At 34.5% G+C, this 21,541-nt stretch overlaps 1 pseudogene and 3 gene segments (V, D, J or C); all 4 read right to left on the bottom strand.

Annotated features, from left to right (window-relative positions):
- Nucleotides 1-4,850: 4,850 nt before the first annotated feature.
- Nucleotides 4,851-5,309, bottom strand: LOC119781723. The segment is given in 2 exon segments: nucleotides 4,851-5,161; nucleotides 5,240-5,309. Coding segments are annotated over 2 exon segments (381 nt in total).
- Nucleotides 5,310-6,308: 999 nt separating this feature from the next.
- Nucleotides 6,309-6,788, bottom strand: LOC119781724. The segment is given in 2 exon segments: nucleotides 6,309-6,652; nucleotides 6,746-6,788. Coding segments are annotated over 2 exon segments (387 nt in total).
- A 3,382-nt stretch (nucleotides 6,789-10,170) lies between these two features.
- On the bottom strand, nucleotides 10,171-10,682 carry LOC119781725 (annotated as a pseudogene).
- Nucleotides 10,683-13,069: 2,387 nt separating this feature from the next.
- On the bottom strand, nucleotides 13,070-13,519 carry LOC119781726. The segment is given in 2 exon segments: nucleotides 13,070-13,377; nucleotides 13,480-13,519. Coding segments are annotated over 2 exon segments (348 nt in total).
- Nucleotides 13,520-21,541: the final 8,022 nt, after the last annotated feature.

Genomic DNA, 21,541 nt, shown 5'->3' on the forward strand with positions numbered 1-21,541 from the left:
ATAAAAATTGACTTTTTTATATTCATTTTAATAGAAACAGAGAACTAATGCATATATATATTGAATAGAATAGAAAATCCTTATATTGTCCCCACAATGGAGAAATTCTGGTGTTAAATATTGGTTTATGTCTTTATCCAAAAACATCCTGAATATAGTAAGATTTATTCTTAATGATGTATTTTATTTTTGACCAGACAAAAAAAAAAAACTCGATTAATTTGTTTTAAGTAGGATAAGATCAGTTTCACAAAGTTCTCGTTTTATACCTCAATAGGCTACGATTTTAAAAATGAAGTAACAACTGCATCTGCCTCATTCTATCAAACAAAAAGTGATTCCATATTCATAGTCAAATAAAGAAAGTAGTCCATCTGTGTCTTCTGGTCTAACTAACTGGTCATCTGAGATACAGCACAGTTAAAATTGAGCAAACACACTGACAGAATAATCTGAAAGCCCCATTTAAAAAGGGGTTCATTCAGACAGTAGTCATGGGGGACCTATAATGTTTAGGAAAAAGAAATAAATGAAAGAAAACAACAACTGTATTTTTAATGAGAAAAGACACTTCAAAACAATTCTTTTTACATCCATAATTCTTTTCTGAAATCAAAATTTGAAAAGTTATTGATATTTTACAAAGGCTAGGTCAATATTTGAGATTATCCAGGCCTTTTACTAACTGGACCACTAACTCTCTGTAAGTGTTTGACCATCAGTACCTGCAGACAGGCAGTTGATTTTTATCCAGATTAATGAACGCATATTATTCGTTCATCAATCTGGATTTTGGTAAAAACACCTTATTTTTTTACCACTCCAATTTACCAAGAAGTTGAGAAATGAAAGAGAACTTAAAATCTCATCAGGATAGAAGACAGAGAATCTGTTCATACAGTATCTCTCACTGATTCACTTTTGGACTTTAACTCTCCAACAAACATGTAAAAATGGAATAATCACTATTTGCTCTAACTCCTACTGGTGAAGGAAAGAAATTATTTATTATTTTTTAATTATTTCTACATATCTTGTTATTCTTTGTCTGCAATAATGTTGCATTGGCTTCACCTCAGTTTTATCAAAATATCTTTCCGGCAATTTTATACATTAATGTTTTTTACCAACACTCATATTACAATGGAATTTTGTAGACATAGATTAGTAAAGTAAATAAAAAAAAAATAAAAAAAATGATTCAAATCTGATCCCGCAGTATTTGTAATGAGAAATTAATGAGCTTTTAGTGGAGGGGGAAACAAGAATTTTCAGTAAAACCATATGATGATAGAAATCATGAAAAACAGGAAATCCTAGACCATAGGGTGCTGCTTGAGTGATACACCGAGTGTGTTACCTCACAAAAATGTTTGTCTTAATTTAATTTTAATCTCTAACTCACAGGAGTAGTTTGTAAAACAAACCAGAAATTACATCATAAAAATAATTAGCATTAAAACATATAATTTATTCCCCTTCATGTCTAGCTACTTTCATTTAATTGTCATTATATCTGTCTAAATAACCACTAAACCAATAAAATACAGATTCTGCTGGGGTTTTCAAATGGTAATTCTTCCAGTTTTTAATTAATGAATTATAAGGCACGTTTGGCTTTCCATACCTGCTCCAGTTGCATTTGATCCCATGTATAGATTTTTACTTTTGTGATTTCTACTTGTGTGACATTAATCAATTTGACTGTGTGATCTGGTTGAATTGTGTCTGTAAAGTGCCATGAGATGACAAGTGATGTGAATTGGCACTATATGAATAAACTAAATTGAAAATAATCATATTTGATGTATATTTTATGTTTTCACTCTGATCTGGTTTAATTATAATAATTTAATGAATTGTGTTTTATGTCGTATTATTTCTAATACAAGAGCTCCCCCTATGGTGGTTTGATATAACTCTCCAGGCTCTGAGGGGTTTTTGTACAGCTCTGCTGCTTGTTTGTGTCACTGTGTCTCTGGCACAGTAATACACAGCAGAATCTTCAGGCTGCATATTCTGTCCATTCAGAGTCACTATTTTTCCGGAAGTGTCTAAGTCAATACTAAACTTGTTCTTTAGGGAATCTTTATAGCTTGAACCTCCTGTATATTTATACCCAATCCATTCCAGTCCTTTCCCTGAATGTTGTCTGATCCAAGCTGTTGCATAGCTGCTTAGATCGTAAGAAACCTGACAGTTTATGGTCAAACTTTGACCTGGTTGCACAGTCTTTGAGGCTGGCTGAGTCAGTTGTTCACACTTAACACCTAAAGAGACAAAACATGAAAAGTAAATTATGAACAACAATGAAGTATCGGTGTGTGTGGACTATAAATATCATTGTTGCAGTCAGACTCACAAGATGCAGCAGCAAGCAGCAGCAGCAGAGCAACAGAAAACATGTTGGAGTTGTAGTTAATCTGTAGTTAGCCTCTCCTCTCTTCTCCTTTACTGACAACATGTGATTGGTACTATAAAACCTCTTAATTTGAATATGAGGGCACCAGACCACTCCTCCAGAGTAAAATAGAAAAAAGTAAATATATATAATATATACCTACTGTATAATGTTAAAAGTCTACAGATTTTTTTTTCTTTCATTTTATGACTTTTTTGTAAGCAAGCTTATTGTGTTTCAAAAGCGTGTTAAATAAATCAAATATGACTAAATGTGCCTTGAAAAATTTGGGGAAAAAAATGCTTTGTGGGGTTTTTGCACTGCTCTCGTGCTTTTTTCACAGAGGTTGTTGTTGTATCTTGCACAATATACATTTTAGAGTCTCCAAGCTTCATATTCTGTCTTTTCAAAGTCACTACGTCCCTGGAATGGTCTAAGTCAATACTGAAATTGTTTTTTGGTTAGTCACTGTAAAATGAGTACTAAAAGCAATTATTTCCAATCGATTCCACTCCTTTCACTGCACGGTTGCTACCCTAATTATAAAGAACCTGTTATTTTGTGGTTAGAAGTTCAGCTAATCACCCGTTTACAGCGGCTGGCTGCTTTTTTCTGTTCACACTTTACACTTTACATTGGATAAAACACATTAAAACAATATTGTTAACAATAATGAGGTATCTGTAATCATGCTATGCTTCCAGATTTTCGAGGATTGTTCCTTGTTTTTTTTTTCCAGCTGGAAAAGTTTCCAGTTCCAGAGAACAGTTTCTTCCAGTTTCTTCTAGATGAAACTTGGAAGGTCAAATTTACTGGAAAGTCATGTTCATTTCGGTGTATATTTTGCCTTAAGCAGGCCAAATCCAGTAATAACCTTGAATTGGGGTGTCAAAGCTCAGAACAGAGGATCCAGAACTCAAGGTAGACAGACAGACTTATTTCTCAAAAGTGTTTATTTTAAAACATTGGATCTGCAGTAAATGCAGGGACATTTATGGCACCATTCAGTCCATGCCCAGCGGAAGAGATGAATTCCAGCCGAATGACTGCCAACACTACTCAGTGAACAATGCCCAAAGAGTCCCAGACGCTTAAGACTTGAAGACTGCAGAACTGGATAAAGAACAGATCCAAGCACATGAAGGAAGGCAGGACAATCCAGACTGCGAAGACAAAGCTGGGGTCAAAGAGGTTCACAGGAGTCAAAGCCAGAAGAGCAGAGATCTGAAGAGGTACCAAAGAGAACTCCAGGTCGGTATCAGGAAACAGATCCTCAGAGGTCCAAAGGCAGAATGGGTCAGGATCAGGAAATACGAATGCAATCAGGTACGCTAGAGAACTCTCTCTAACTATCTAGCTTGAATCATCTGGCACCGATGACTGGGAGCAGGCAGGTTAAATAGAGACTGGAGCAGGTGACAAAGTTTAACTGTGATGAGAAACTGGGCAGAGATAGACAACTGAATTGAATAACAATTAAGCCCGTCATTAGCACCAAGATCATGACATGGGGTTTAATATATATAAACTAGGGTAATTCCAGGACATGAATAGCAGAAGTTTAATAATCTTGGAGTGGCAAAGGCTTCAAAACTTGTATTCTGTTTCAGAACCCTATGTGACAAGAATGAGCTTGACAACTGGACTGTGTTTCGATGTAATATACTGCTGATGTTCTGTACTGTATGTGTAAATGCAGTGTTTCAACGTGGTTGTTACTTTTCAATTTTGAGACCTGTCGCATTATATAAATTCTTGATTTGAGTCACTGTGTGTATTCATATAAAGATTTCTTCTTATGTAGCCTGGCGGATATAGTGAGTTGACTTTTCAATGGAACTATCAAGGTTCTCCAAGATATCATCTATTACCAGGACTTTACCAGGACTTTCTTCAAGTTTCCTCTGGAAGAAAAGAAAAAAAAAAACCTTTCTTTAAGTTTCTTCCATTTGTCCAGTAGAAACCTATCTCTTCCAGAAGAAAGTCATTCTTACTATAATTTTTTTTGTATCAGTAACGCTCACAGGATCCAGCAGCAGCAGAGCACCAAAGCCCCGATGCTGATGTTAAAGCTGATCTGATATAAGTTTGTCATCTTCTGTAGCTGACTTTACCAAGCAAATATAAAAAAAATATTATTTGAATAATACCAAGTCTTTTTTTTAATATTATATGAAGTTCCATTTTTTACTGTATACTGTATCAGATATATGTGAACTAGACTGGCCTTTTCATACTAAAGTAATTAGCAGTCTTTGGCCGCCCCCTATGGGATTTTACAAAAATCTTTTTTCAGCTTCTGAGTAGTGTTTCTATATTCTGAATTGGCTTTCTGTTTATCATCATGTTTCTCTTGTGATAAAAGATGTTAGGGCTTCCCCGGTGGTGTCTTTTTGTTGAAAGTATTTATGCACGAAGGAGTTTTTGTACAGTGTTTCTGCTTTCTGTGTCACTGTGCCTCTCGAACACAGAAATAAACAGCGGAATCTCCAGCTGTCAGACTGTTCATCTGCAGATAAACCTGATTTCTGCTGTTGTCTCTGGAGATGGTGAAACGGTTTTTGACTGAGTCAGAGTGGGAAAGGTAGGCACTGTTGTAGTAGATCCAAGCAATCCATTCCAGTCCTTTCCCAGCTGCCTGTCTGATCCAAGCCATGCTAGGATCGCTACTAAACCCAGAATATGTGCAGGTCAGTCTGTGAGATTCTCCAGGTCTTTTAAGCACTGGTTCAGACTCAGTCAGTGTTTCACCATCGGTACCTGTAGATAAACTTATTATTAGGTTCTAAACTATATTGTTTTTTGTTTTGTTTTTTCTTTAAAGAGTTCCATTCTTACCTGTCAAGTTAAGTGTCAGGATGAGAAAAGCAACCAGGACCTCATGAGGAATCATCATTGTAGCAGCCATGTATCTCTGCTCAGTTTACTGTGTCTTAGACTCTGATTAACAGCAGGTCTGAACTCTTTAACTCCCTCAGACATGTGAAGGTAGAAGTAGAACACATTTTGCATATACTCCTCCCTCTTGGAAAGACACATACAGAGACTCATCATTCTGTTAACATTTGATTTGAGGAATTATTTTTTTTATCATTTTGGAACATGACAATGCTTCAAGATACATATTCTACTTTCATTCCAAGCTGTAAAAATTTAAAACTAATCAGGACAAATCCAAACTGTGTCGGAGGCGGAGGCTTTAGAAACTCTGCTGTTATGAATTTAGGGTGGCGATAAGATAAGGTAGATAATCCATTATTTGGATTCAGGAGTATTTGGTCACGTAAAGCAACTCAGACATCTGTTAGATTAAAATAACAAACCAGCTGAGAAGCTCTTTATTTCCTCTGTTAAACCCGTATTAAAAATACAGGAAATTATAAATATTTTGTTTCTATATTTTTTTAAACCTTGTGAATTTAGGTTTGTAATATTTCTGAAATTTCAGGTCAGTTTTGTCAAAATTGACTACTTTTTAGACTCAAAGAAACCTAATTTATATGTGCTAATGCTTTGTTTAACAACCTCAGTTAAATTGTTGTTGTTTTTGTTTTTTTATTGTGAATAGATTATTAAAGTTGCTATATTAACTAGGGCACACTGACACACAGAATACTGCAACATGGCAGCTCCCTTGCCAAAGAATTATTGATAAGAATACATTTTTTCTTTTATACCTTTTATATTTTTCTCTTTTGTAATATGATTATATTTAATATAGTTAGCCAACCAGTCAACATTAAATATTACAAATTAACCTGATTCCAAGTTTTATGACTTCATTGTAATGTTTCTTTAAAATATACACAGAGAATGTGAAATTGCAATAATGTCCCTTATAAAACTTTAAATTAATTTGTGGCCTAATAGCACCACCTGTAGTTGATGGATTATAATACACTCAGGTTTAGGTTTTTGTACAGCTCTGCTGCTTGTTTGTGTCACTGTGTCTCTCTCTGGCACAGTAATAGACAGCAGAGTCTTCAGGCTGCATATTCTGTCCTTTCAGAGTCACTGTTTTACTAGAAGTGACAAAGCTGATGCTGAACTTGTTCTTCAGTGAATCTTTATAGTATGTGCTCCATCCTTCTCCAGCTCTGCCGATCCATTCCAGTCCTTTCCCTGAAGGTTGTCTGATCCAAGCTGTTGGGAAGCCGCTAAGAGAATAAGAAACCTGGCAGTCTATGGACAGATGCTGACCTGGCTGCAGAGTTAAAGAAGCTGGCTGTGTCAGCTGTTCAGATTTCACATCTATAGAAACAGAAATGGACATCAGAGTGAGAACAGTACAAGGACAATCTGGAGTGATTCTACTGTAAATATTTCTGACTCGTTTAGACTCACAGGATCCAGCAGCCAGCAGGAGCAGCAGAGCTACAGAGAACATGTTGGTGTGGAAGGTGATCTGATGGGAGTTTCTCTCCTTGTGATGACAGCATCAGATCAACATTTTTAAAGCAGACTTTTCTGATTTGCATAAACCAGCCCTACCAGAAGCACAAGATTGTAAAAAGAATTTTTTTTTATGTTCATATTAATGGAAAGGAAGAATTTATACATATATTTTGGGTAATCTGATTTATAAGAGAGTCTTATTCCTAAGGATACATATTTATTTATTTATTTATATTTCCCCTTACCAATAGTGGGATAAAAATGTTCCTGAAGAAGTTTTACCATTTTAAACAATTATTGCCCAATTCTGGAGTTTCAAATACATCTTTGTTTGTTGCAGCTTTCACAAGGTTTTTCTAGTTCAAAAAATTTAAGTTTTTAAATGCTGTATAAAGTGGAATATGCATAATTTTGTTGAACAAAAAGTTAATCCACATTCTTAGTCTAAGCAACAAAGTATCTACCTTCTCTGCTCTGCTTAAAGTGTCATCTGAGATAAAGCACAGTGAAAATAGTGCAACTATACTGCTAGAATGATCTGAATGCCCCACATAAGAAGCAGCAGATATTTGTAAAGAGATTCATTACAGACGGACAGAAGACATGGCAGACCTATAATGTTAAGGAGAAACAAAATAATGTTTTCAGTAGCTGCAGTTGATTATTTTCACAATTTGCGTTCATCAATCAGGATTTTGAATAAAAAGATCCTTTTTTACCCCTCTAGTTTATGTAGATGGTGATAAATGAAAGGAGAACTAAATCTGATCATACTAGAAGCCAATGTCTCTGTTCCTACAGTATCTCTCACTGATTCACTGCTCATCTGCACATCTATATCAAACATGTAAAAATTTAGTATTTCCCATTTGCTGTTACAACAACTGGTCAAGAGACAGAAAGCGAGAAAGAATGAAAGAATGATTTGATTTTAAACACTAATTTATTTCATGGTGAACAATTCATAATCATCATCTGTTTGCATATTACATGTATGCAGAGTTATATATTAATTGTCCATCAACCAAAGAGCACACAATATCTTTGAAGCACCACTGAGAAAAAAACTAAAAGATTATTCATCATTAAAAAGAGAAACTCATATCTTACTCTATTTTTAACCATCAAAATAAACAATTTGACAACCTTGTCCTCTACAACTTTGTTAATCATATTCCGTCTGCTAATATAAAAAAAATTGCCTGACCTACCAAAAACTTCAGCAATTTCTACCTATTGGAATCTTTTCTTGGTGTAGCCATCACCAAAAATAAAGAAACTTTAGACCAAACAGCTCCACATTTTCTGAAAATATTTCCAAACATTTCAAACTATGGAACAATTTGTTTGCATTCAAGAAACATATGAGAAGGAATTTCTATTTTTTGACAAAAGGGACAAAGTTCAGTTGCATTTTTCTTACATTTAGACAGAAACCTATATCCACTCAATGCCCCATGGTAGTTCCTCCATGGTAGATCTCCTACCGTCTTACTTAGAGCAGGTTTGTAGAAGACCCTCCATATAGGCTTCTGGTTTTACCCTTAACCTATCTCTCCAAACTGTATCAGTTCTGTCACTTCCGACAGTCTTTCATTTAGCCCTTCATCAGACATTTTATAAAGTCATTTTCCAGTCAACATACAAAAAGTCCTTGGTATGCAATAAAAGACCCATTGCTCCTGTAAAGTCTATGTTCAAACCCATTTCTGGAAATGGATAATCCACTAACATATTCTTTTCTTCTGAAGCTAAACTTTCAAACCAGAATTCCAGAGCAGCCTGCATGGTGCGATTTGATTTTAGCGCCATCAAAGAAGCTGTTTTTTCTGTGTTTTGAAGTGTTGGTCCAACCACCCCAACAATTTGTTTGAACTTTGGAACATTTTTATCAATCAATATTCTTGACAAACTAACTCCAGCTCCATCCTCTATATCTAACTGTGCTCCGAAAAAAAAAGATTCTTCTAAAAGCCAAAACAAAGTCACTTCCATTCTTTTCTTTTATAAATCATTGTGAAGTCATTGGAACAAATCACTTTACAATTTAGTAAAAACAAAGAAACATCTAAGCAAAAACCTCCCACTCTTCTTAATATGATGCTTGTTATTGGTTTCCAGAAAACATCTTACTCTCTTCCGAGCAGGTATTTCTTAATAAACTGTCATCTAAAAGCTGCAGTTCTCTCTAGATGAACCAGTCCTTGTCCGCCTTCCTCTTTAGGCTAGACAAGCACAGCCTGGGATACCCAATGTTGTTTATCCCAAAAAAACTACCACATAAGATTTAATTCTTGAGAGTAGATCAGAAGGGGGTTCCAAACGTGCCAATTTATGCCATCATAAAGAAGCAGTTGAATTATTATATGACTCATTACTATTATAATAATCACTCTTCTTCTGTAGGATGTTTGTAGCAACAACCATTTCAATTTCCCTAACCTCCCCTCCACTTACTCCAACACTCTGTATCCTCATCACCTCAAGTACACCCCCAGGGTATTTCAAGCCTCCTCTTTTCCATTTTAAACTGCCAGGGAGTTTAGGAAGCCCTGTAAGCCAGCTGTGGGATGGCAATACAGAAAGTAAGATTACTCAAAAAGCATTTATTTAGAAAAGATGGATTGGCGATATGGCAGCTGGGGCGTCTAAGGCAGGAATCTCTGATCTTAAAGTTCAGTCCATGCCCAGAGGAAGAACGTTGTCCAAAGAGTTCCAGATGCTGAAGCCTTGAAGACTGGAGAACTAAAATAAGTTAATATCCAAGCAGGCGAAGGAAGGCAGGACTTTAGAATTTCAGTTTTTATCTGACTTGATGCTCGTTTTATCTTTAACTTCAGTTAATTTTGCTATCTTTTCACTGCCCATGTCTCGTTGTTGCTCTGTATTATTATTTTTTTGACATGCTCAAATCAGATATCCAACTTTCCTGCACCCCAAAACATGCCAGAGTGCCTGAAGTCACAGAAATGCCATGATCGTAGTCATCCACATGTACATGAAACCCTGTATTAAGATCTTTATCCTTTTTATTCAAAATCTGCAGGACCTGTCTTTTATGTGAGGTGACTAGTTTCAATGGTAGTGACTTGTGACAAAATGGCATTTTTCTAATCGGGGAAATCCTTTTCCACACAGCTCTTTCTGAGAGGTACATTTTAAACTACTCAATGGTTTTAAAACATATTAAAAGACTTTAAGCCTTAAACTTTCTGGAAATTGATTATTTAATGTTAACTCTCTGAATGCACTAAGAACATCAGAGACTTCTCCATCTAAATGTGTTTGTTGTCATAGGGCTCCCCTAGTGTTAGCTTACTATTAAAACTGTTTATGCTCTGAGGAGTTTTTGTACAGCTTTCCTGCTCTCTGTGTCACTGTGCCTCTCGAGCACAGTAATAAACAGCAGAATCTCCAGCTGTCAGACTGTTCATCTGCAGATAAACCTGATTTCTGCTGTTCTCTCTGGAGATGGTGAAACGGTTTCTGACTGAGTCAGAGTAGTAGATGTAGCTACTGCCACTGCTGATATAAGCGATCCATTCCAGTCCTTTTCCCGCTGCTTGTCTGATCCAATCTATGTGAGGAATGCCACTACGCCCAGAATATGTGCAGGTCAGTCTGTGGGATTCTCCAGGTCTTTTAACCACTGGTTCAGACTGAGTCAGTGTTTCACCATCAGTACCTGCAGATAAACAGAACCATTATGTTCTAAACCATATTGTTCTGTATTTATTACTTAACAGGCTCCTCAGGATTGTTTATTCTTACCTGTCCAGTTTACTGTCAGGATGAGAAAAGCAATCAGAACCTGTCTGATCATTGTAGCAGCCATGTGTCTCTGCTCAGTCTGCAGTCTGTGTCTGATTTACTGTAGGTCTTTATCTCTGTCAGACATGGAAAGATAGAAACAGCAGAAGTTTTGCATCAACTCCTCCCTCTGGAAACGAAACAGAATTAATCTTGTTTTTTCTGTACACATTTGATTTCAGGATATTGTTTAATTATTTCAACATAACATATTAACTATACAAAGATTGAAAAACAATGAGTGTTTGTACTAAGCAGGAGAACACTTTAGAAATATTGTTAATATAAAGCCAAGGAGGCTATAAAACAAGGCCTGTGATCCTTTTTTCTTTTTCTTTACAATCATTATTGCACATAAAGCAACTCAGAAAGTTATATTAATTGTCAAACTCTCTGTAGAAGCTGGTACACAATAATTTATTTAGTTGAACAACATGTTGAACAAAAGTTTGAAAAAAATAGGAAATATATATGAAGCTGTTTCTATTTTTTAAGCCCTCTAAATGTTCTTTTGAAGGGTAGGTGTCTTATTTGCACACAAGGAACAACAACAGTCCTTTATATATATGTATATATATACATATATATATATATATATACGGTATATATATATATATATATATATATATATATATATATATATATATATATATATATATATATATATACATATATATATATATATATATATACACATAATGCTTCAAATGAATAAAATAGTGAAGAAATCAAATCTTGAAAAAAGGCCTGGAAAACTGACTGTCAAGAAGAAACCTTGAATAATTTTTGTTTTAATTTTACCAATTAAAACATGAACTTGCTCAATATGAATTGTATAAGATTGAGGAGTATCATTTATTTATTTTTTTTAGATGTAAATGAAGCTTCTTTCCAAACAATGCTCTAAAGGTCATCAAGTCTCTTATGCTGCATGATTTTTAATCAGTTTCAATTTGTTTGAGGTAAACTTTCTGAAGTCAGAATTAAATTTAAAGCATATCTATTTTAGTTTAGATATTTCTTAACACAGTTTTTCTTTCTTTCATCTTTATGTAAACACATTAGTGTTAAAATGTTCATTATCAAAATATATAACTCTTAATATAAAGCACAATTTTTCATTCTGGTTTCTCGTCTTAAAGCTACATATAACATCCTAAAGCTGACCATATGTACAATGTTGCACATGTTCGCAATGTACAGGGATTAACAAGGAAGAACCAGGGCTTATTAAGTTAATAACTTCCTGTAAAGGTGTAGAAAGAAAGAATAAAAATAAACGTTCAGGTGTGAAAAAGTGCAAAAAGATATTTGATTTTAGTAGAAATATTAAACTTGAATAGAACTCGGAATGTGGTATAAACATTGGTGTTTAAGTTGATGGATGAGAGATTAAACATCTTTACAAATATTGATACTGCAGGAATGCTTGTTAACAGTCTGAAATAATAAATCAATTCATTGATGGACAGACAGACATGCATAAATACAAACATACATAGATAGATTCTTCTTATGAACATACCTGCCATCAAGATTGGAGAACTTGAATTATCAAAAATACTGAGTTGAATAACATGGTTAAGGTTCAAATGGATAGGAAATACCTATTATAATATATATCATAATAATTTTATATTATAATATTTATCTTAAAGTATCAATAAGATAATGTGTTCAACCAACAACTAGAAATAAGCTTAACACCAAAAGGAAGTTTGTCAGTAAGGTAACCTAAAGATTAACAGATAGACTAAAGAAACTGCAGAAACAGTCTGATAGATTTGGCAAATTTCTGAATGGTAGAAAGTTCTTGCCTGTTCATAGATTTCTTTTTTTTGTTGTTTTTTTACGAAGACTACTGCAATAAAATTAAAAATGTTTTTGAGCATATTATTGCAGGAAGAGTACAGTAGGCAGCCAATTTTTAAACTTATAATTCTATTTAGTTTTACATTTTTGATTATACATCATAAACTTTACATTAAAGGTAGAAAAGTCATAGATAATGTTGTTCAGATGATGTTGATATTGCAATTTAGAAATGTGTCTGTTAAATGACAGATGGAGAGCCATGCAAAATTGAAAACCATCGGGCGCAGAACAGATTCTAAGTGGACTTAGAAACATCTTCACCTCCTGTATGATTTGTTTTTCATAATAGATTAAATAAAAACTTCAAGAAACAGAAAATGATGGACATTTTTGCTTGTAAAAAGGATACGTTTTAAAGCTTATATATACATTCTGCTGAAAAGTTCTCACATGTACTAAAGCCTAAAGAAATGCTCAATGAGATCTTTGTTTAAAGCTAATATTACCAGAAACTATCAGATTCTACCTCTTACTCTAGTTTACTAATTTAAAGTGTGAACAAATGGTTGTAGAGCTCCTCCTCTGGTGGACTGATATAATCTGTTCAGGCTGTCAGAGGTTTTTGTTCAGCTCTGCTGCTTGTTTGTGTCACTGTGGTTCTCTGGCACAGTAATACACAGCAGAGTCTTCAGGCTGCATATTCTCTCCATTCAGAGTCACTGTGCTACTGGAAGTGTCTACATCAATACTGAATTTATTCTTCAATGAATCTTTGTAGTTTGAAGCTCCACCACCAAGTTTCCATCCAATCCATTCCAGCCCTTTCCCAGCAGCCTGTCTGATCCAAGCTGTCCAGTAGCTGTTCAGAGAATAAGAGACCTGACATCTGATGGTCAGACGTTGACCTGGCTGCAGAGTCACAGAGGTTGGTTGATTCAAATGTTCACATTTCACACCTGTGGAGAAAAAAATGTTGGTTTCATAATCAAAATACTTAAACATTGATCAGTCAGTTGTGTGAACCTTGCTCTAATTATTTCTGCCTCATTCAGACTCACAGGAACCAACCAGCAGCAGCAGCAGAGCTACAGAGAACATGATGGTGTTTAAGATGATCTGAAGGGAGTTTCAGCTGACAGCACTAAGGCAACTATATGAAAACTAAATTTGCATAATAGAAAAATGGCCAATCAGTGTTCTGCTATTTACATCAGACTGTGCAAGAAATAATAGGTTTATGAAATTTAATAAAACAACTTGGAAAAAAGATATAACTAAAAATATCACTTAGCATCTGATGTTTTATAGAGGTGAACAATATGTACTGTAGCATTTATAATTTTGGTTTATCCTAGATTTCTCTTCCTTTAGTTTATAATGTCACAGTTAGATGATGCATTAAGGGGAAATTAACAGCACTGTTATATTACAGCAAGATATTTGATTCAAATTTTGGAGATGTTTCTGAGTGGAGTTTGCATCTTCTCCTTGTTGTTCTGAATGCTTCAGTTTTCCACTACAGTCAACAAAGAAGAGTTTGTCTCTAGATTGCCCGTATGCATAGATATGTGTGCATTGTTGTTTGTCCTGCATGGCTCTCTCTCAACTGGCACCAGCAACAAGCCCAAAATGTTCCCCATCCTCCTTCCAAAGACAGCTGGAGATCTGCACCAGCCCTATGCAATGAAGCAACGTCAATCAGGTATAGAGATTGATGGATTAATAGATGGTCTCAGACACACTGACCTGCTACAGATCTCTATGAACAGGGTTACTTCTTACAGAACAGACCAGTCAACTCTGATCCATTTCAGGGAATCAAAAAATTGATTATTATTTTAAACAGGAGAACCAAAAGAGCAACTGTGTTCATCATTTTTACTTGCTTGAACCTTATTTCAACCAACTTCAAAAGCTTTGAATAATAACAATCCATGATCCCTTTCTAGATATAGCTCCTCAAACGAATGGGATGATTCTGTGTTCTTTCAAAGTGTCGACAATGGAATTGTGATTCATTTTTTTTCTTAAAAAGACAAAAGTTGTGTGTGATGCTTCACAGAAGGTGCTCAAATAAAAACAAGTAAAATCCTTTGTCCTCCACTTAAAAGGTAAAAGCAGATGTACTAAAGGAATTAACGGTTCACATTGTAATACACATTTTTAACATGTTTCTGGACCAATGTTTCTCTCTTGTTAAATTGTTTGAAGGCTACCTTCTCAGAAAATTAAAAACATTGTATAGAAGTTTACAAAAATAATTCTCTGATTGGATCTTCCTTTGTTTTTTTCTGTTTAAGAAGCTCATGGAGATGCTTCATTCTAACAAAGAATGTCTTCCTTTTCATTCTTTGTTTTATTTCTCTACTTTCAGAGTAAAACTATGACATATTTTATAAATCATACCATGATATGCATTCGGACATTCTGATAAATATGGAAAAGGTTAATCAATGAGCTAGGATTTAGCAGCTGCAGAGCTACAGAAAATATTGTGTTGTTTAAGATGATCATAGCTTCTCTTCTTTTGCAGCTCACAGCTTCCCATCAAGTCTTCATATTTAGATAAATTTATTTGCATAATGATAAAGAATCATTTAGCATATTTGCATTTATTTATTTTTCCGTCAGCTATATGAAGGGACAGTATGCATAAATGTAGAATATTATATGCAGTGATGGGCAGTAGCGCCGCTACATGTAGCGAAGCTATTAGTTCCAGTAGCTTGAACGTAGCGTTGCTTCTTTATTTATCAAGTAACTTTCCTGTAGTGACGTTATTATTTTTATCAAGTAGCGATGTAACGTCCACAAACGCTACAAAATCCAGGGCATAACTAAGTAATGAAAGCAGGTTTTCTATTTTTGAAACAACAATCGGAGTTATTCGTTGGACATTCACGCATGAGCCTCTATTCTGCCTCTCCTGTCTGTATCTACGAAACATGCGCATGCGTACTGCAGTGGAACTCAAAGAATGACACACGCAGACACACAGGATGGAGGAGAAGACAGGAGCAGAGCGCCTTATCTTCAGAGATTTTGAAACTTGTTGAATCCTCTGATAAAAAGTACGTGTTCAAATTCCGGTTCTTGGCCATAGAGGGCTCATGTGGCCAAGACTAGTCATTTGTTTTACATAGCCAAACACTCATTAAAACAGTCAACTGCAGTCAATTTTTTTAAATAAAAATGAGAAAAATATGTCAGCTTTAACTTTATTGGCGCCTTTAATTTCCAGATAGTTCAATCTGATGAGTGCCACTAAGATATTCTCATTAGAAAGCAGTAGCCAAACTTAGATATTGTATTTTCATGGCCTAATTTACCAGACAGGATGTTTACATAAATCTGTTTTAAGGCTTATTTGCACAGATAAGATTATTTAGGTATGGAGGAACAGCTCTCCCATATATAAAAATAAATACCGGTACATAAATAAATACATGCTCAATAAATAAATAAGCATTCAATTAATTACCCCCCAAAATACAATGAATAAATATGTAGGTAGAAATTAAATTATACAGTGAGACATAAATGTATATATATCTCTTAATTAGCTTCTTTATTTTTTCACCTTCTTTTGTAAACAGTTTCATTTGTTCCTTGAATCGACTGTTTAATTGAGGTCTGAAGAAGTTTTCTCTAAGGGAGACCCTAAAGAAAGAAGATGCCTTTTGTAGGGTTTTGTTTTCCCTAGAGATGTCCATTGAATGTAACCTCATAGCCATATCTCGATGTGTAGAACACTACACAGTACCTTTAATTTGGTTCTAATAACAGCAGATTGTTTATTTTTTTGTCTACTAGTAATAACTTTTGTTTTTTTTTATTATGCTGATCATAAAGCAATGTTTACACTGTGTTATGTCATTGGCTGATCTTTAATAAATGTTTTAACCAGTGTATCAGACTCATTTTGAATTGATATTAGGGTGGTACAACGTTAAGTAGCTTCTGATGTAGTTAGGCTACTGTTAACACATTAGTGTAACTTAGCTTGCTGTAATTCTTTAGGTGGTAGCTTTTGTGTAGTGAAGCTTAATTTATTGTTGAGTAACTGATAGCTTAGCTCACTACACTGGACAAGTAGCTTGCCCAACACTGATTATACGTCATTTAAATAAGAACAAAAATAATGACTTTTGTTTGTCCAGTTTTCAACCCGAGTTCCAAAGGCTTCTTTGCCAGTCAGGGTTTCTGACAGGACAATTTGTCTGAGTTTAGATCACATAACAAGGTCGAAATGACTATGTGATTCTATTAATATAAACTATTGATTAATTGCCTAGTTTAAATATATTCTTTAAAATGTGGATGATTTCGCTCTTTTGTTTTCCAGTGTGGGAGTCCAAACACAGTAATAAACAGCAGAATCTCCAGCTGTCAGACTGTTCATCTGCAGATAAACCTCATTTCTGCTGTTCTCTCTGGAGATGGTGAAACGGTTTCTGACGGAATCAGAGTAGTAGATGTAGGCACTATCATCGCGGATCCAGGCAATCCATTCCAGTCCTTTACCAGTCGCCTGTCTGATCCAAGCTACATGAGGAGTGCTACTAAAGCCAGAATATTTGCAGGTCAGTCTGTGAGATTCTCCAGGTCTTTTAACCACTGGTTGAGACTCAGTCAGCGTTTGACCATCTGTACCTGCAGATAAACAGATTAGTAGTTTATTTAGTTCTCTTTTTCCTTAAACATTTATTAAAGAATCAGTTGTTCTTACCAGTCCAATTCCCTATTAGGAGTAGAAAAGCAATCAAAACCTCATGAGGTCTGATCATTGTAGCAGCCATGTGTCTCTGAATAATCTCCTGTGTGTTTGTCTTTGATTTACTGCAGGTCTTTAAGTCTCTCAGATAAGTAAAGGTAGCAGCAGAACTAATTTTGCATCAACTCCTCCCCCTTGAAAAGACCCAGAGCTCATCACATCATTCTGTAACACATGGATTTCAGGAATTACTTTAATTATTTTGGAACGTGTTCACTCAGTAAGTTAAATATTCTGCCCTCATTTCAAGCTATTAACATTTAAAACCAATTAAGACAAATTATACGAGAGTCTTAACTGTTACTGAGGAGAACGTTTTAGAAATAATGCTGATATGAAGTTCAAGTAAAGTTAAGCTGAAAATAACAAACAGCTGGGAAGCTCTATGTAGAAGTGAGCAAATAATGTTTCCTTCTGTTAAACCACAAGTTGAACAGTTGCCTGAAACAACAGGAAATGAAAGATATTAACATGAGCTGTTTCTTTGTTTTTTGGAGTCTTTTTTTTGCAAAACATCCAACTCATCTCTTTGGAGAATGTTAAAGAAAACTTTTTGGATCAAAATTAAGGAACGTTTTTGGAAAGCCTTTCTGAAGCTCTTTGTAGAAATGAGGAAACAATATCTTGAATTAAATCCTGGAAACCCAATTAATATGAGCTATTACTTTGTTTTAGTACTCGATTATGTTTTTTAAATAGATCAATCAATAGAATAGATTATTAAGTGGGTATTAAAAGTGATTTTTTTTTTTGCTTTGAGTTTTATACTAACATAATAGGGATCATTTTGCATAGTTTATTATGTTATTTACCAAGTCAAACATTCAACAGTTTCAGGAGCCCTTCCTCTCCTGAGTTTCTATAACATGTATTTGGAGCAGCACTTGTTTGTACCACTGTGGTCTTTCCTTTTTATGGATTCTGTTAGAGTAATTGTACAGAAATGTATCTGTTCAATGTTATAATGCATAAAGCTGTATGCTGTGTGTATGCAATTATAAGCACCTTTTATTGCTTGCTTTTAAGGAAGTTGTGGTTGACTTACTGGCAGCATTGAAACTTCTGACCTCTGATGTCCAACACAGCAGCTGCTACAGCTCAACCTTGACTGAAGTCTGATGTCTAGCAGAAATGAATTGTTACTTTTATGTTATCTGAGAGCTGTAGCCTTTTCCCTCCTCCCTTAGTGCAGCTCTGAGATATGTAACTAGGGAATGCCTGATTCTAATAAATTGGGAGGAGAACTTTAAGGCTGGCAGAGTGGTTTGGAGATTGTAACTGTAGGAGATTGTAACTGTACAGTCTCTTACTCCTCACGAGTAAAAACCAATTCTGACTCTGTGCCTTTCTTTCCTTGTCTTACAGTGTTTTAGGTATTTAAACCTGATAGATACTCTTTAATAATCATATAAAGACTTTTTGAGAGTTCAAATACATCTTGTTTTCTTTAATTATATAACGTTTTCCCTCTTGTATTATAATGCTATAAGGTATAAGTTTTATATGTTGTATTTACTCTCCCTAAAATGTAAAATTAGCTGAAACAGACATTATTTTTGTAGGATGAAGGTCATCATCTTTAGTGACATAAAATATGAGATTTAATTACCTAATGTTTGTTAAAGATGGAGGAAAGTGTTTTGAATGGAGAGATACTGGGTAGCTCATGGAGACAATATTTCTGAAACAGTTTTTCTTATATAGAACTGGGTCTGATAAATGGAACAAAATATATCTGACTGGGCTGGTAGGAGCTGCAGCACACTCAGAATTAGACGCTTAAATAACTTCATATTCTGTCAGATAATACTCAGTGAAGTAACATGCTGCTTTAATATTAACATGTTTGAGTAAAAATCTGTGTAGTACAAATCTCCAGTACTTTATCTCCTAATCGTTTCCAGTTCTCATCCTTCAGACTTTTCAATCCAAGTTTGGCTGTAGCTGTCATTATATCTCACAATCAACCACTGGCTTCTTTCAGTCATTTTGGTGCTTTCTTACTAATCATATTTCTTCCTGTTTGCTTTGTTTAACATAGTAATATAGCGAATTAGGGTTTGAAAAGCAAATCAACAATGGCTACATCAAAAAGATCTGTTTAATGTACATCCACGTCTTTGTCAGAACGAATGCTTTCAGTTCACCCTGTTTATTTCCTTTGATTTCAACTTCCAATCCATTTATTCTCACAATCATTACATTTCTACCTCTAAGCCCAACTACCAGTTACACTTCTTGGGTTAAATTATTGACTGATGGGTCATTGTAGAGATGAAACCTAGACTACACTGATGATAGTGATCCAGAACAGTCCCTTTTAGACTGTCTGTTCCGAGTGTCTTAGTAATGATAACCACACCTTTAACCTGAGCAGGTCAGTCCATTAAATTCTGCAGGGATGTTTAAATCATGTCATTAGCTAACAAGAGCATGAAAATATCACTTATCATTTAAATATATATATTTTTTAAAGAGATTGTTGTTAGATCATACTGCCTGCATCTACTATTAGTTGTATATTTATATTCCTTCTTTATGTTGATTGAGTTATTTAATTGAAACATTTTTTCTTTAAACTATTGTTAATACGAACCTTGTTGACTTTTATGTATGTTCTTGACACAAGCTAAATGTTTCCTATAAACCTCTAAGTACATTTTAAAATTTGGTAAATTTAAAATATTGTTATTTTAATACAGTACTGAAATACCTAAGGTATTTAATACAGATGTACAGTATGTCTTTCCAAATCACTATTTTTAAATGTGATCACAAAGCATCTTTTCTGGTGGTTTGGAACAACTGTTCAGGCTCTGAGGGTTTTTGTACAGCTCGCTGCTTGTTTGTGTCACTGTGACTCTCTGGCACAGTAATACACAGCAGAGTCTTCAGGCTGCATATTCTCTCCATTCACAGTCACTGTTTTACTGGAAGTGTCTACATCTATGCTAAATTTGTTTATTAGTATATCTTTGTAGTATGAGACTCCATCATCACGTTTCATCCCAATCCATTCCAGTCCTTTCCCAGCAGCCTGTCTGATCCAAGCTGTGTAGCTGCCAGAGAATAAGAGACCTGACATCTGATGGTCAGACGTTGACCAGGCTGCACAGTTAAAGATGCTGGCTGAGTCAGAGTTTCACATGATACATCTGTAAAGAAAACATTTAGGATCAATACATACTGTAGACAGTAAGTTTAGATCATCATGCTGTAAATGTTTCTCCTTCAGTCAGACTCACAGGATCCAGCAGCAGCAGCAGCAGCAGAGCTACAGAGAACATGTTGGTGTTGAAGATGATCTGATGGGAGTTTCTCTGCTTCTGCAGCCTCACAGCATCAGATCAAGACTTTAAAACCTGACTGTTCTGATTTGCATAATACAAACCCTGCCATATCAGAGATAACAAATAAAGACAGATATGTAAGATTTGCTTTATGTCTTTTATTTGAAGTATTATTTATTTAAGTTTACTTTCTAAAATGATTATATGAGAATATATATTTTATCTAATGTTTTTATTCAAATACATCCTGGACATATTAAACTGAAATAATAATAATAATTATTATTATTATTATGATTATTATTATTATTATTATTATTATTTTTGACAGTATATTCTGTTGATATATTTGAAGAACTTTTCTTAAAGACTACAAAACACCTCAACTTTGAAAGCAAGTTTTCTCCACAAATCTGAATTTAATTATTTTTTTTGCATCTTATGTATCGTATTTGGGTATATGTGAACCTTCTCTTAACCCTTTAGGTAGATTTTAATTAATAATAGATATATGTAGAAGTTTTAACTAGAAATGTTAAAATTTACCCAACCTAACTTATACCTAGATCATAAATAAATAATCAATCAATCAATCTTTATTGTCAACTACAATTTACATTGCAATCGAAATTTCAGTTTCAGTGCAAACTTTTCATCACAATACATCATATACATTCAGGTGGGGGGGCTGAGGGGGGAAAATTTGTACTTTTCCTTAGACTATAGATGCTTAAAAGAATCAATAGATAAGAATCCAGATTTTCAGGAGGACAAAATGAAAAATGTGTTAGTTGTTTTAGAGGAAGACTGAGAGGCAGGAACTCTACTTTCTTCTGTATCATTAAACAAAAACAAGAACACAATAACCAGAAAGGTAATAGAAAGAGCTTGATATAAACACATAAACTTTCTTTCTAAGGGCAACAAGCAACCTCAACAAATTTTAATCTAAGGAATTTGTAAAAAAATTTTAATTTATTTCTTATATTTTGCTTTTTAACACAGGGTCAAAATAACACCTACTGTACAAAGTCAAACATCAAAGGCACAGTAGAT

Source organism: Cyprinodon tularosa, unplaced genomic scaffold, assembly GCF_016077235.1.
Source record: "Cyprinodon tularosa strain WSP-4 unplaced genomic scaffold, ASM1607723v1 ctg181, whole genome shotgun sequence".
NCBI classification, from domain to species: domain Eukaryota; kingdom Metazoa; phylum Chordata; class Actinopteri; order Cyprinodontiformes; family Cyprinodontidae; genus Cyprinodon; species Cyprinodon tularosa.